General features: G+C 39.2%; 1 protein-coding gene across 5 annotated transcripts in view; it reads right to left on the bottom strand.

Annotated features, from left to right (window-relative positions):
• Positions 1–17,601, bottom strand: part of LOC110039005 (kinesin light chain 4) — a 121,311-nt gene that overhangs the window by 51,226 nt on the left and 52,484 nt on the right. For all 5 annotated transcript variants that reach the window (XM_020743938.1, XM_020743940.1, XM_020743941.1 and 2 more), the window contains 2 exons: positions 7,820–7,917; positions 7,687–7,732 (listed from right to left, as the gene is read on the bottom strand). In XM_020743938.1, the coding sequence (XP_020599597.1) occupies positions 7,687–7,732; positions 7,820–7,917 (144 nt within the window). The remainder of the gene's footprint in view (positions 1–7,686; positions 7,733–7,819; positions 7,918–17,601) is intronic.

The raw sequence follows: 17,601 nt of genomic DNA, 5'->3' as shown, positions 1-17,601 counted from the left end.
TTAAGTAGAAAGTGTGGGAATGAAAGAATACTTTTAAAATTGTTTTTAAATTTATAATGTGATGAGTAACCTTAACTATTCATTTACTTGTGATTATGGCCAAGTGATTAGTTAAAATATATAGTGACCCATAATGACTCGGGAGAGTTACAAAAGAATAATTAGGTTAATCACATTGATCTATAAGGTATGGTGAACTACTTTGTAGGGAGATGCAATTGTTAGAAAAATAATCTTTCATGGGTTTAAAATGGAGTTTCAGGAATTAAAACCAATTTTCTTTATGCACTCGGGAAAAAGTAAGGAAGAAAGTTGATCCTATTTGTCACTGGCCTCATTCACAATTTACATTTTTCATTTCCTTCACTCCACTTAAATCATTACAAAGTAAGATAGTTTAATAACTTGATAATCACCAATCAAAATATATTAAGTAGAATTTCAGTAGGAGTAAACATTTAAGAGTATTTTGTAATTTAGTAGGACTTGTTAGACACTTTAAACTAAGTTAACTTCCAAGCTAAGAACAAATTTAGTATGCTAGAACTTTTCCTAAACTGAAACACCTTACTCCCTATGGGTTTGATAATCTGGACTCAAATGTCCTATATTACAAAAGCGATATATACACTTGTAGGCCCCAGAGTGCAAGTGCACCTAGACTTAAGTTAAGGTCGCATCAATCTGCCTTCAACAGCCTCTCCAGCACTGATCTACTACCAATAGCCACTTCAGCGCTACAACCTGCTGCCAATAGCCTCTCTAGTGCTCTGACTTGTTGTTGTCAGCCTCTCCCGCACTCCAACATGCTGTCAATAGCCTCTTTTGTGCTTCACCCTACTACAATAGCCCCACCAGCACCGTACTTAGCTGCTGCAATTCCCTCCACAGCAATCCTGCTATTGCCGCAGCCTCTGGTCATCATCTTACTTGCTATCCTGCAGCTACTCATCCCTTTCGTCGTCACACTAATGTGTCCTTTTATGTCAGTTATCGTCTAATTCCTATAATGTGGAATGTCTTCATTGTAACTCTATTTTAATTCAACAATAATGTTTATATTTCTTGTGGCTTATGTTGATTCCGGTATCATTTGGTATCAGAGCTAGTTTAACTCTAGCCCTATCCTAGGGTTCTCTAAAGCCCAATTTTTTTTCGTTTTTGCCCTCTTTCTTTTTACCTTCTTTTCTTCTTTCTTTCTTTTTCCGCAGGTCTCAAACCTTCAATCATGCCCTCAAGGAGACACATGACGGGACCCACTAAGGATGAAATACAATGGGAAATATGTAATTTGCAATAGAGATAAGCAAAGATGGATTATGGAATCTTATACTAGATTACCCTCTACTAGGATGTGGAGAATAGGAGGGATGTAAAGATGAGGATCTGAATACCTTCCATAGAGAGGACTTTAGTGATGCAGAAAACAAGTCACGACTTTGTGGAATCCAATATCAAAAGAGGCTGAGAGGAGAGCCAACACATGGAGAACCGGTGAATCTAATGGTAAAGCAAGAGATCTACTGCTAGTTCCTACCAACTTACCACAGACATAAGGTTCGGGCTTTAGCTTCAGAATTGGAGAGATCACATCACGAAGCGATCACCGCGTCATACAAGCAGTGCTCAACCTCGGGATCTTACAGCCAAATTACACCAAGAAGAACATTCAAACAGACCTCGTGAAAGGGAAAGCTAAGTCGGAATGGAGAACAGGTGGAATCAATCAGCATCTCTAATTCTGTCCTAGTCAGGAAGTGTTGCAGTTGCCATGAATTTATTCATGTTGAATGACACTGCACGACCAGAAGGGTGATCTCTTAAACTGAGCAGCAGGACTTGGTGTTCTAGAAAAATTGGGTAATCACAGTAGACACTGAAGACGGCGAGGACACAAAAATAAAACCAGCTTCCAGTTGAGAAGGAAAAGATGCACATAGTTTCAACTGAGACCGTGGGAAAAACTCCAAACGACTTGACAGTAAGTGTCCAAAGAAATCTTAAGTTTGAGGAACTGGCGTCAGATGCATGGCAAGCCCAGGTAAGAAAAATTCAGACCATTCAAATCTATAGACTCGTTTCTGAGTTGCCCTTACTAAGAAAGGTCTAGCACTTCAAAAATGGGGTCCTTTTGTGTCATGTCGAGAATATTACATTGAGTTATTCAAATGTTAGATTCAATTCAGTAAAGTACATGCCATTAGATACCCAAGCAGAAGGGATGAACCTCAACCATGAAATTTATCTTATGAGTTTGATGGGGAAGAAAACTCTTCAGTGGGATTAAGGTCCTATCAGTGAAGAGGAGGTCTCTCCTGAGTGGTTGCTAGTGAGAATGATGCATCCTGGCACAGCGTCCACCCATGAGTTGACCTCTACTCACATAATGGTTTATCAGCTATATTTTGTTGAGTACGATAAGAGGAAGAAGAATGTTCCAGACATAAGGTCTAAAAAGTAACATTGTGGGAACCAACAACAATATACAGTCCCAACTCAGAAAGTGCCAAGAGATAATGCATATTTATTCTATCAACAAGTGATGTGGAATGATAACACTGACTTGATTAACTTACTAGGGAACTACACTATGTCTGCTACCTTCAATGTGGCAGACTTGACTCCATGCTAGAAGAAGCCAGAAGCTTCGACGAATGAAGTCGAAGCTCCCTCAACTCTGAGAGACTAACATGAGGCTTTTTGGGTGGTCGGCTGAATTCGTTAGCCTTCATGAGGGTTAGAGTTGCCGCCCCTTCCCTCCCCCAATTCCTTATTCTACTCTCTTCCAGAAATAGAACTCCTTCCTCTTCTATTCCTTTTCTATTCCTAGTCCTTATCTATTTTTCTTCTTTTCCTATTTATATTTCTTCCTCTTTTATTCCTATTTATATTTCTTCCTCTTTTATTCCTTACCTTTTTGTATTTCCTTCATATTTTAGTTCTGAAAGCCCAAAGTGGCTAATATATTAAGTAGAAAAAAAGATACAGATACAAAGGGTGGGAGGGCCCAAACATGGCTCTTTGCTCACAAAAAAAACACAAATTATTTCAACACTAGAAAAAACAGAAAAATACATTAGATACTTAAATAAAAAATCTAAGAGTGTCAAAATACATAGTATCAGGTGGCTAGAGAGCGGCCCAATTTGATCTTGCCTCTGCCTCTAGTTCTAAGAAAGGAGCAAGCTAGTAAGTTGGTAAGATGATTGTCATTGCCAGAAGTAACCAATGTATCATCCAATATGTTCCCGAGCAGGACTCTGCCTCCATTCTTCTTCTTCCTCCTGGAACAGACCTGTCATTTCTCTTCCAAAGAATCAGTCTGATGGGGTGGTAGAGCTAAAGCAGATGGAATATCAACCATAGTACCCACAATAGGTTTTAGCATATGTGAAGTATGAATATGTGTGTGTGTGTGTGTGTGATGGGGTTTGATCAGCTAGGATTTTCTCTGGTCGCGACTCATGGCGATTCGGGCAGCCTTCGATATTTATGCGCCGAAACGAGAGCGACAGCAGTTCATGAAGTAGATCCCTAGCACACCAACGAAGAAGAAGAGGGAGATCGACCCATACGGGTAGCCTTCGATATCTCTTCACCGGTACGAGAACGACAACAATGCATGAGTCGATCCCTAACATACCAACGAAGAAGAAGAGGAGGGAGATCGACCGATACACGATGCCTCTCGCTTGCTAACAGCGCAAAGACGTCGACATCATCACCTTCGACTAGGTGAAAGCCTTAGCATCACAACTCTGCTTGACAACGCCTCCTCCCGCAGCATCCTTCTCTCCTTTGCACACGTTCTACAGTTCTTTTGCCCGTATAGCCACTGCTTTCTGTGTTGTCGGTACATCCCCTGTTGTTGTGACGCTAGGTGAAAGCCTCAGCGTCACAACTTTTGTCGGCAGCATCCTTCTCCCCCCTCCCTCCTCCCTCAAATGGGTACCTCGGCAAGGCTTCCTTTCTTGATGTGGTTGGAAAGGGCTTGGATTCTGTGTCGTCGATACATCCCCTGTTGTTTCCTCAGCTTTACCATAATTCTTTTCAAGGGACAGGTGACTACTCGTTTATTAAGGGTCTGTTTGGGACAGCTGTAGCTTATTGAATAATCTACTGATAAGCTGATTAAAATAAATCTGCTGATAAGCTAGGTGTGGTGGTTATTACAAATTTTTATTTTTTGGAAAAGTCAGACTATTGCCAATAAGTTGTCACCGCACCTAGATGGGTGCAGTGTCAAAACGCTGTTTTCTGCGTTTTGAAAACGCATAAGTTGTCAAAACGTAATTTAGCCAAACAGGTCAGGTGCGTTTTCAAAACGCCACCGCACCAAATAAGTTGCCCCAAACGGGCCCTAAGAAGGCTAGTATGAGTGGGAAACCAACTCTCATATTCTCAGATATTGTAGTATCTAATCTAGCTGAAAATTGCAAATTCAAACTCATTGGGAAATTTCAACCAGGGCATTCTAAAATGGAGATTATTAGAAAAATTTTTGCAGAACTCAAACCAGTGGGGCAATGGTAGCCTTAGTAGGCGGGTCTTTTTGATGTGAGATATGTGATGATACAATTGACAAAGGAAGAATACTATGTCATGATCTTCTCAATGAAATACATCACAATTTATGGAAATTATATGAAGTTGCTCAAGTGGTCTCCCGATTTTAATCCAAGTCAAGAACCACCTATAGTATCAATTTGGTTTAGGCTACCTGGTCTTAAGCTCCACTTTTTCAACCATCAAATTCTTTACTGCATTGGCGCTACACTTGGGAGGCCTATGAAATTAGACATGCCTACTTTCAATCTCACAAGACTTGTTATCAGGATCCTTGTAAAGAGATATTACATTACCTGAAGTTGAAAAAATTTGGCTTGGAACTGCACATAATGAGTATTGGCAATAAATTGTCATGGAACATAGAACATATTATTGCAGACATTGTACGATTTTTTGGCACACACTAAACAAATGTTTTAGGTGCAACCCCAATTTGAGACCTAACCGTCTAGTGCACCGTGATTTAGCCACAGATGTGGCTAATTAAACAACTCAAGAACCATCTATTCCAACTGATGTTATGGTGGAAGATGCAACTAAGGAGGATACTCCTACTACCCCAATTGAACCTGATGGGAACCCTTCTCTAATCAAACTTACTAATATTCTTAATCCTTCATTGGATATCACTACTGCCAATAATTTGGTTGTAGCAAATACTATTCCAATATGTATGGAATCACAATTTGTAGAAGAAGAGAGTACTCAAGTACTGGAGGCGTGCCAAGATCAAGGTGTGCAGCAGGCTGAAACTGCTCAGCAATTTATGTATCAACATATCCACTAGGGTGAGTTCTCCATTAATGATCAACTTATTGATCAGATGGGACCTGTGTTGGAAGATGAATGGAAGGATTATAAAGCTAGAAAGAAGAAAAAAGGAAGGCAAGAACACAGAAATTTACAGAATGGCAGTTTAAAAGTTTCGGGCGGAAGCCCATGTAACGGTTTATTGCTAGACCCCCTCTCAGAACCAGGGGGAGAGGAAAACTTAACCACCATGATTAACCTTCTCTTCTCAAACAGATGCACTGATATATACATATATGTATGTATACATACATATATGTATACATATATATACCTGTTTTTTTATTTTTTTGGAGATTATTTTTGGGGTTGTGTAATCTCATCGGTGATTTTTTTTTCTTTTTTTTAAGTTTTATTAAAATCACTTGCCCACTTATATGTGTTTGCATTTCAACGAAAGTATTTTTTCGGTGAAATATATATATAGGCATATGTTCTTCTCTGTTTGAGATTTAGTTTTTGGCTGAGCTCTCCGATTGGACAGTCATCGACATCATCTTCCCTTCTAGAGTTGTATCCATTAGTGAAATGGTGATCCAATTGTAACTCATCCAAGGTGGTGATCTTCAGCAAGGGTTTGAGGGTGCTCCGGATGTAACTCGCTCCCGCGAAGATTCTTATCCTTCAGTATTCTCCTCACCTGCTTGTTGCTATCTTCCCGAAGTTTCCACCGCTTCCTATTTCACTCTGCACTCCGACCAGCTGCCAACAACCTCTCTAACATCGACCTGTTGACGATAGCGCTCCACCGCTCCGACCTACAGCCGACAACCTATCTAGTGCTCTGACCTGCGATAGCCTCTTTAGCGCTCTAACCTGATGTCGACAACCTCTCCGCGCTCCAACTTGTTGACGCCAACCTCTCCTGCTCTCTGACCTGCTACTGACAGCCTTTCCAACACTTCACCTTGCAACAGTAACCCCACCAGCACCCTAACTAGCTGTCGCAACTCCCTCCACAGCCCCGAGCCGCCACACTAATGTGTCATTTTATGTCATCTATCATCTAATTCTAGTTTTGTGATGAGTGGTCCTTGTAATCATATTTGAATTCAACAATAATGACTATATTTCTTGTGTTTTGGGTTAACTCTGGTATCAGTGACATAAGATAAAGCCAATAAAGCAAGCAAAAGGACCAACTCATATAGTAATAAACTCATACCTTACAGACTTTTGGGTGAATCAAAACAAAAAAACAAAAAACATATCATTCTAAAAATTTAGATTTCTTTCCAACTAACTTTAAGGTAACTCCAATTGGTCTCTAAAGCATATCCTTTCCACAAATTAGCAAGTGCATTAAAATTAGGCCATTACCATAGAAACTTAATTTTTAATTCTACAAACAAATATAATTCAAAAGCACTATATCATCTTTTGAGATTGAAATCATTTCTTCTGTCACAAAATCTCCTTTTCAAATTTGTAGAAGAGTTATGTGTGGCTAATTCTAGATTCCATTGATTTTATCAACCAAACCATCACCATGGAAATCTCCACCTAAAAAGTTACATAAACAATTTTGTCTTCATTTGAATATATTTTTGCCTTAGTTGTACATAATTCATCCTAAGCTTCGAAACAACAACATAACAAATTGATACCATCCTTTGAAACTGCCGCCATAAAGTTTAAGCCGACTAATTTGAAAAAATTGAAGATCACTAATTAAAGGAAAGAAAGCTCGTCGAATAGTTGCAGGAGAAAGGTGGGGCAAAATATAAGAGACTTGTGAATATTCATTTTTTGTTACACTATTCATGGTAGTTTTGGATACTAGGAAAAGATGGGATCAAAGAAAAGCTATAAAACCATGAAAACTAGAAGAAGAAAAAAGTTTTCTTTGAATTAATTTTGTTATATGCCTCAAAACGATTTTATGAAAAAAACAATAACACAAAATGATGTCTTAAACCTAGGAGGATTACAATCAATTCAAACAAAAATATGCAAGCTAAATAAAGAAGATCCTAATGTAATTCCGGAAAAACATAAATTTTAATCCCACATGTTCACATGTGATTTAATCCCCACTTTATTTCACCCTACGGAACAATGTAGTATTCTATAAATTTCAATAGAATTTCATCATATCGAATTTAATTACATATTAATGAATAGATAAAAGGAATAAAATAAGATTTCATTAAACAATTCCAATGTAGCTTCGCTAATCTGATGCAAAAGAAACGAATAGATGTGTTGGACCTGGCAGATGAATTATAACACAGTAATTAACCATTTTAATTAATAATTACCCATCAGATAAAGGAAAAACAACATAAGGAAAAATTTCTAGATCACCTGAACATCATCACACGGAAGAATTTTTTTTCTTGCATTAAGACATCTACAAAATACAAACATGTCTTTAAATTATAAAAAACGAGGCATAAATAAATATGAAGGACAACTATACAGTCAATAAAATACTCACCTCTCTAAAAGTTCCTGTGATTCCTCTAAGCGTTCAAGAAAATGGAGAGTCTTAGCCAGGTCTTCTGCTGCTATTATAGTCTCCAATAAACTCCATCCCTGTAAGTCATTCATTCGCGATAGATGAATTCCCAAATGCTTAAAATTTTTAACCAAATATCAGTTAAGATGATTGAATAACCTCATTGTGAGCTTGTCAAATGCTAAGAAAAAAATATAAAATAAGATAAAATAACCAAACAAATGTTTTAAACAACCACAAGGGGAAAATGCGTTTAGCTAAAGCGTACATGGGGTCAAAGGTCACGAGCATGAACCTGCATGAAAGAGCTAAAGAGTGCTTATCATGCAAAATTGTGACAAAAATATTGGATCTTTAGGACCATGAGATTTGTTGATTAAATGCAATAACAGCGCGAATAACCCCATATTTAAGTAGAGTTTGCTTTACTTTTATAAATGGAACAGGTAGTAAGAATTTTTTGATATGATTGATAAAATTTTAATTACTTATTAAGGGTATGAATTGTTTTTTCCCAATGATCCAAGTCGTGCATAAAGAGTTTTTTCTCTTAATGTATAATGTGTTCTTTCTTCAATAATTTTTAAACATCATTCCTCTTCATATAAACTCCATAAAGACATAAAATGTCTAGCATATTCCTTATCAAAGAAGAATTTTATAAAATAGTTAGGAAATCTAAATTATCATTCCTCTTCATATAAACCCCGCAAGACATAAAAACCCTAGCATCATTCCTCTTCTCGACCAATACTTATTAAAATTTGTGAAAAAAATGGTATAGAGCTTATTTCTAGTAATAGTAAATGCAACACAGCAATAGTTACAGTATTAACATGTTAACAAAATCTAAATTATCACATGTAATCTATTTGTAGTAGTGATCCGTCGTATTGATTACTATATTGTAGATAATATTCTTTGTTGTGCTCTCCCTTAATATTTTCTTCTCTTACCTATTATATATAAACCCATATATAAATCCCAAATAATGCACTCTTCTTTAGTTTGTTGGCAACTAGTTTCACCATTTCATCTGGTGTGACATACTGGTACTCAAATAAAGTTTCCACAATCTAAAGCCACTCAATGAACTCGTGTGAATCCAAATGACCATCAATATGTGGCAAATCCACCATTACCTCAAAATCTTGGCTTCTCAGATATTTCAAGACAACTATTCAAGATAGAGTACTCTTCATCTCTTAAATCTCTAACATCTACTTTACCTTTGTATTCTCTGACAGGCTCTTCATTTCTATAATCGAAGGGGGTTCGGGAGACCCCTTTGAATAGTCTAATTTTCTCAATTTTATCGATCCATTGTAGCACTCAGCAGAGTTTTTATTATATCTCTTTCATGGTAAACTCCTAATTGGTGTGTAACACTTTTCTTGGTGGTGGCGTAGTTAGGATTTGGGGTCAGGGTATGCGGAAAAGGGTGTATAGGGATTGTTGGAGTAGAAAAGGAGGAAAATTTCTTCTGGGATGAGGTGGAAATAGGATTGAGTATCGCGGTTGCTAGAAACCCTAGTATAGAACTATAGTTACGTTAGCTTTGATATCAAATAATACTAGAGTTAACACAAACCACGAGAGAAAAAAAAATATTATTACTAAAAGTAAATAAGCGATCACAACCAACTCAGTTGAAAGGGAAAATACAACACGACTCCCGAAAACTTAAAAGAGCAATAGACACGATACAACACTCGACTATGGGGCAGATCCAAGGGTGAGGGTGGAGGTATATAAGGGTTTGGAAGTTGATGAGGGGCCGTTGGCAAACAGAAACAGAGGTTGGTGTTTCCCTATTTCAAACAACAAGCAAACTGCAGGGAATGTTGTGGGAGGCCTACCTGAGGTGATGGCAACAACATGAGGGGTTGGGATGCAATGAAACGGCTGGAAAAGGCACTTCTGGGTTGTGGCAGCAAGGGAGGAGGACAATGGCAGCGAAGGAGAGGAGTTGCAGCATGAATGAGGGAAACAGGTGGTTGGACGGCTAGAAAGGCAGAAAATAGCCGAGAAAGACTATTTCTGAACGACAACGACGAGTGAGAAACGGCGGCAGCGGCTGCGAAGCCGGAGGATTGCAGGACAGCCAAAGGAGAGCTGTCCCAAGGCTGCGACAAAGAGGATGACTGCTGGACAGCAAGGAACTGCAGGAAGAACAGCAACGGCGGTCGTTCGATGGCGGCTACAGTAATGGAGGACGGCTAGACACCCAAACCCTCGGATACAACCCTCGAAAAGAGAAAAACAGATGTCGGCGGCTGTTCTAAACAAAACACACGAAAAACTAACCCTAAAACATTAGGAATACAAATACATAATAATAAGATAGCAAGGAGTGTCCCAAGAAGACTGGCTGACTCCTCAACTATGACAAAAGCGTGAAAATGACAACCACATGGTCGTAGAAGGTCTTCTACAACTAGTTCCTATACGCAGGGTTACGGAAGGCATCCTTGTATGCGGCGCTCCCGCGTCAGCCCCGCTTCTCATAACCTTTTTCTAATTGTTAAACCCATACCAACCCTCAACAACTTCGTCACAGAGCAATCGCTCATCATTTTTCGTTAAATCTACAAACAGCCTTAAATTAATGATAAAATATGAAAAATACAGGAAAGGCCAGCACAGGAGAATTATTTATAAACTTATCTATCTCACTGATATTATACCTAATTTTAACTTTCTTACAAGTTTCATTAGCCAGGTCATTAATAATCCTACTAAAAACACATGGATCATATGTAGACCTTAAGATACTAAAAAGGGTCCCCTAGAAAAGTATTACTTTCAAAAAAATACCAAAAATATTTAAGCTTTCACTAAAGTTGATTGGCAGGTTCTCTATTTGACCACATATCTACCTCAAGTTGTTCTACACAATCATATGAGATAATCTTACGGCCTAGAAAAGTAGAAAGCAACCAAATATACCAAGGAGCAATGCTGAAACAGAAGTTAGAGCAATGGGTTATAAAACTTATAAAGGACTTTTGTTAAAACGACTCTTTAATAAATTGTCTACTCAGAAGAAGAGTCCAATAGGTTAATTCGTGATTATTAAGTTGTGCAATAATTATTGCAGAAATCCTATTCATCATTATAGAGCTAAATATATAGATGTTGGTCATTACTTCAGAAAAAAGGTAACATTGGGATTATTACACTTCTATATGCACTCTCGCACCAACAAATCGTTGACATCCATGCCAAAGATAACTAAAGAAGTAATTTAACAACATAATTACCAAGTTGGAAATAATAAACATTTGATATTCAACTAGACGAACAGAGCCAAAAAAAAATAAATAAATAAATAAATAAGACTCTATCAACTTGGTTCAAACCAACTCATCAGCTTCTTTGGAAAATTGTAAATTTCATGATGATCCAACCAGCCTAAAATCAATTTTTAGAACATTGCGTGGAGCCTTACTACAGTCAATATCAGATTTATTCTGCATTAATTAATGGATTTCTAGACTTAGAATTAGGTGGTCTGTAGTATTATATAACTTTTAGCATTAGAATTGGACGACACAAGTTAATCCAAATTTAGTCCTTTACTTGCATCTTCCTATTCGTACTTGTTACACAATAATTAAGAGTTCAAATTCTAAAGTAATGTATTAATGTATTTCCTTGACTAGTAATTTTCAAGATCATATTCAGGTAAACAATGATCTCAACAGAGAAATAAGATAATAAATTAGTTTCTCTGACATCATTGTGTTTTGATTTTCTCCGATGTAAAATTCAATGTAAGATCATATGATATTTGTGGAAAATTATGGACGTGGGCCGGGAAGGATTTGATTTTGGAGAATCTAATTAAAGATAATTGTGGAAATCCTTTGATTAATTTATTCTCTTTTCATTTATGTTTGTTTAATTCCAGAATAATTTTCTTTCAATATGTAGATTAGATATATTTGGTAAGTATGTAAATTATGAAGAGGGTTTCGCTATATTGTATCCTAAATGCGAATAATTTGAAGTAAGCAAATTTTCCTCCAAGAGTTGGTTCTTCTATGTGGCATCAAAGCCCTAAAATAAACCCTAGCTTCCTCCTGTCGCTGAATCTCTTCTTGCCATCAAAAATCTCATCTGCATCGCCGGAAATCTGCTATACCGGCCCTCACCTGCTCTTCCTTGCAACAGGAAGTCTTCTCTGCAGGCAGCCGGATCTCTTGCTCAGCCACCGGAATTCCAGCAGACACCCGAAAGGCCCTCCTCTGCCTTTCCCTGCAGCAGTAATTCTCTCTGCAGGCTGGAATCTCCCTGCTACAAGCCCTTCTTTGCTGCAGGCTCTCCTCCGTGAGAAAATTTATTCCCTGGTCTAAGCAGCAGCAAGCAACCGATCTTGCGAGCCCTCCCCTGTCGGAAACCTCTTATATCCAGCAGCAACAGCAGATCTTGCATGTCCACCGCCCCCAGAAAGCTCCTATATCTCAGCAGCTAGCAGCAAGCAGCAGCAGCACCACCACCAGAAAGCAGCTGATCCTCTAAGTACCAGTTCCTCTGTCGGAGCTTCTCCCTGCAGGCGTGAGCACCGGAGTTCTCTCTGAAGGCTGCAAAACTCACTGCAGGCTCTTCAAATTTCTGTTTTTTCTCCCGTTGTTCCCTATCTACAGGACCAGTAGATTCCACCTTGCATCCGCCAACCAGTCCAGCTCTTGCTGCCTCTCTGCCGAATTTATCCCTGCAAGGGTCCACCCGTAGGCTCCTGTTTCCCTGCAGGCTTCTCTGCAACCTTCCTATCTCCGTTGTCCTCCAGCCACAGCCTTCCAACCTTCAAGCTGGAAGTAGCACCCAGCCAGCCAGCCTTCCCGTCTTCCCACCAACGACCCAGCTACTCCTTCCCGAGCAAGAAGAGCTGCCGCAGATAGCAATCAGCCGGCAGCCCCAGATAGCCTCTTCCGAGCAAGAAGACTTCTCTGACTTCCCAAGCATTCCTCCATTTCTGCTGCACGAAGCACATAGGGATTCTTTCATCCTTAAACGCGCATAGGTTATGAACAAGTAAAAATTGAAGACTTCTAGTTCTATTCAAAGATTTAGTTCTAACTCAGAGACTAGGAATCCTATCCCAAAAAGTACCTAAACTCTCTCACCTTCTTACTAGCACAACTGCGTAGCCCTAGCTGGATGATACATCAAGGTATCACTATCATATCCTCTTGTCATGCTAAAAATGGAAGATTTCGACCTTGGATAATAGATTTAGGTGTCTCTGATAAGATGATTGGGTATATTCATACTTTCATTAATTACCAAGAGATCACCAACCTCAAATTTGTTAGACTTGTTGATGGATCTCACCTCCCGATTGTTAGGAAAGAAGATACGAAAGTCTCCAAATACATATAGCTTTCATTAGTGATATAGGTTCCCCAAAAAATTTGCAACTTACACATGACCAGAAGTGTGTTACTAAATTTCATTTTAACTCTTGTGAATTTCAAGTGATGAATTCGGGAAGGATGATTGACACTATTGAATTTCATCAAAGTCTATACCTGCTCAGGGAGAACTATCTCTTAGCACACAAGTGTTTTCTCCACTATCTTCTTCTCATGATCTCGAGTCTATTGAAAGTCAAGTTTAATTATAACATGGTCGTCTAGGTCATCCCAATTTCCATTACATTGCGAAGTTGTAACCCCATATCTGTATTAATAAAAGTTACAGTTCTATCAATGTGAAACTCGTCGATTGGTTGAACATACTTGTCATGTAGATACTCAATCTCAGTACAAACCCTCACATACTTTGATGCATGAGTTAACCCAAACAATAATATGAAAGCTGAGATTATTGTTGAATTCAAATAGAAGAAAACAACCGACTCACGAAAAACTAAAATTGCAACAATTTACAACACACCAAGCAAGGGCTAAATCCAAGGGGGTGTTGGTGGTGTTGATCGGTGAAGATTTGGGCCTCCTAAGAGGTAGCAAAGAGTGGGATGGTGGGACGACTGCAAAAGGGGAATGTGGTAGGTTGTGGCGGTGATGTAGTATTGCTGGACAGCAGTAGATCGGCAAGGCGAAGGAGTTGCGGGGCTACTGCAATGATGCAGGATGACTGAAAAGGCTGGAGGAAGGAGCTTGGATGGCTAAACAGCAGTAGGCAGCACGTCAAAAACACTTTCGGGGCTGCGACAACGAGTTAGCAGGCTGAGAGGAGGTATAGGCGGACAATGGGATGGCTGCGACAGAGATGGCAGGGAAAAGGAGGGCTGGAATAGCATAAAGGAAGTGAGTGACCTGTCCTCGGGATGAAAACAGCGAGGAGAAGAGTTGGAGATAAAGGACAACAGTTTGGGAGAGGAGAAGTAATAGGAAACTGCAAGAAAACATTAAAGTGATCATTTTCCGGTGGCTGCAGCAAATATGGTAGTGGGAGATATGACAGGAGAGTAGCAAAGGAGTGGGAAGGCCGAGGATAATCATCGCCTCAGACTATATACAGCAAGAGAAGCACACAAATATACAATATACAGTAAAAGAATAGTGAGAAGGGGCCCAGAAAAGCCAGCAAAGTCCACAATGACAAAACAAACCTGGACCGGTTCAATCTAGGCGTGAAAATTGTGGTTGCATGGACGCGGGAATGTAGCAAATAACAGAAGGGCACGGTTTTGTAGCAGGGTGCAGAAACGCAGGCTCTCATGTAACTGCTATGTAAGTCTCTAGGGGGGAAGCTTCGACCTCATCTATCAAAGATTTTGTCTCATCATAGTAGTCTGATCAGCCCCGTTAAAAGAAGCAGCATGTTGCAAGCTCTCGATAATTCAGTCATGTAGGCAGTGTAATTCCAAAGCACGTCCTGATAGAATAAGTATCTGTCATCTTTGGGCATTGGCATAATCTGAGATGGAGTTGCATAACAATGTATGTTCTCACAAGCCAAATCCCGAGCAAGTAAACATATAATATGCTTATCTCACTCGTACTCAGTTGAGTGTGTTTAATAAATAAGGTTGTTTGGAACGACATCTCTAGAAGTCTAAGCCACACTGACGTGTAACCACTCAAAAGAGACAACTTCTTCTTGAGGACCTGAATCCCACAATAGAATTTTTTCCCACAAAGACCCTGAGGTGATACCCAACACTGCAGTTCATCCATCCTATCTGATCATTTGTTTGGGAGTACATTGTTAAACTAATTTTAATACCCAAATGATTCCTCATTCTCTTCTTAAATTAACTTAAAATATTTAATATCTGTCAAGTTGGACCTCCTCGGGAGGGGCAAATCAAAAAAGTAGGCTATATATCTAAAACGTCTAAGATCTTTTGATCTGAAGTTGCAATGTGTCAAATATTAGCACCTCAAACTCATGGCACTTTCTGACATCCAATGTCAATCCTGTTAATGCTCATTCAAACGTTTGCAAATATGTAGTTCGAGGCACCGCGACCTCATAATCTGCATGACCGCCCATTACATCAAGACTCACTACTTTTTAGAACTATTACTGTCAACTCAGCTGAAATCTCTCCTGAGTTCAACTGGAATCGATGGTGTCTCCTCCTCGTTGGTTGAAAACTAGAACTCCGTGTCCTCACGTTCTTTCGTGTCTAATGTGTCGTTATCCATTTATTCAACTACTCTCTGATCAGTGAAAGTGATTGTTCTCATTGTTGCGTAAGTGACTCAATATGCCAAATTTAGCGCCACTTGAAACACTTTCTGGCGTGAATAGATTTGGGAATGTTGTTGGCTCCACTAGTTTCCAGTAGAAACTAGTGGCTTCTCAGGACCGGACAGCTTCAATTTTCCCTTGGGTGTATTATAATTATAAGATCCTAAGGTGAACCTTTCCAGCAAGATGTGGTGCTCGCTCAATGATGAAGTCTCTCCACTTTTCAAGTTGGGGTTTGAACATCTAATTTGTAGTATATGAAATGTATTGGTACTGCAACTCACGTTTTATCTTAGGCATAGATACTTCAAATTTTCCATCAAAATGATGCACATTTCTTTAACTTATTAGCGGCTAGTTTCACAATTACGTCCAAAGGGCATCTTGACACTTAAAATACATTCCAAGGCCCGTAGCTACATTATTAACTCGTCTGGATTATGTGGTCATCGAAATATGGCAAATCCACCATTACTTTGAAATTCTAGCTTATCAGATATTTCAGGTCGCATCTTCAAGATAGAGATTCATCCAATGATTCTGCATGGTGGACTACATTCACTCTATTCCTTCAATCTAGCAAATCATTGTTGTAGCCAAGAGTGACCCATCTGGATTGCCTTCTCTCAAAGGTAGCAAACCTTTATTATAATTGATGGGTTTCCCACTAAATATCCTCCCTACAAATCCCCTAGACACCTCTTATGGAATTTCTCCTAAAAGGCATTGGGTCATTTCCCCTCGATCAAGCTTACCGCGATTATCATCTTGGTGGCATGGCTAGATTTTGGGTAATAGTAGGTGGAAGGATATGTGTAAGGGTGATGCGGGATGAGAAAAAAGTTGAGAAATTGTGGATGCTAGAAATCCTAGGATAAGATTAGGATTAAGCTAGCTCCGATACCAAATGATCTAGGAGCTAAACACAAACCACAATACGAAAAACAAATATTTTTATGGCAAAACAAATTAGCGATGATAATCAAATTCACTTGAAAGGGAAATTACAACAATCACGACACAAACTCACATTAGGGCTTAATCCATAGGTAGTGATGGTCGGGAAATGGAGGCAGGTGGTTGAAATGGGTTGGAAGGTGGTTGGGATAATAAAATGAGGGGTTGAAATAGCATTGGTCGTGAAGCGAAGGGTTTGGGCAGCGAGGGAAGCTAGTGTGGTGACAAGCGAAGCGGCGAGACACTGAGAATAATTGGAATAGCCAGAGAACAGCAGGCCTGCTGTTTTCTAGATGTCGGCAGTGAAGGAGTGAAGAAGGGTTGTACAGGGCAATGACAGCGAGTAAGAAGGGCTAGAATAGGAAGACTGCAGTGAAAAATAGCAAACGAGTGTCGTTCGATGTGGCTGCAACAACGAAGGATGAACGGGAACATTGTGGGAAAGATTTGGAAGGGGATACAGAAGATAATCATCACCTCGGAGACAAGATACAGCCAAAGCACAACTTATCTTTGAATGAAGTCTCAGAAGGAAAAACATGGAACTTAACCACTACCTAACAAAAAATTGAATAAAGTTAACTCTAAAACATCATAAATACAAATATATAATAATTAAATTGCGATGAGTGGCCCATAAGGGACAGTTAACTCCACAACAATGAAAAAACTTGAACTGATTCAATCCTGATGCGAAAATAGTGGCTTGCATGGTCGTGAGGCAGTAGCACATCGCGGATGGCTCGGTACTGTAGCAGGGAGCAGAAATGTAGAATCTCAAGTAGCACTCAAGCCATTCATTCTTTTCCATCCATAGTAATAATTGGGGATCTTCAAAATTGAAAATCATCAATGAACGCAGATGGTTTGAATCCTTCATTGATGATCGCACTAGAAATAGTTGGATATTCCTCATGAAGGAGAACTCTGAAACTACACAAATCTTTTAGTTCATCCATAACATGATTTATACTTAGTTCAAATGAAAATTTCAAATTCTCAAAATTGATAATATAAATGAATACTTTAACTCCATTCTTGGACCCTTAGCGAAAAGAATGGTATCATGTATGTGAGTTCCTATGGAAGGCAACGGGTAGCGAGATGCGGGCGGGAGGCGGGCGGGAGGCGGGCGG

This window comes from Phalaenopsis equestris, unplaced genomic scaffold (genome assembly GCF_001263595.1).
Source record: "Phalaenopsis equestris unplaced genomic scaffold, ASM126359v1 Scaffold234734, whole genome shotgun sequence".
NCBI lineage: Eukaryota > Viridiplantae > Streptophyta > Magnoliopsida > Asparagales > Orchidaceae > Phalaenopsis > Phalaenopsis equestris.
The sequence above is the reverse complement of the archived record's forward strand: the minus strand, read 5'-3'. Positions and strand labels throughout refer to the sequence as shown.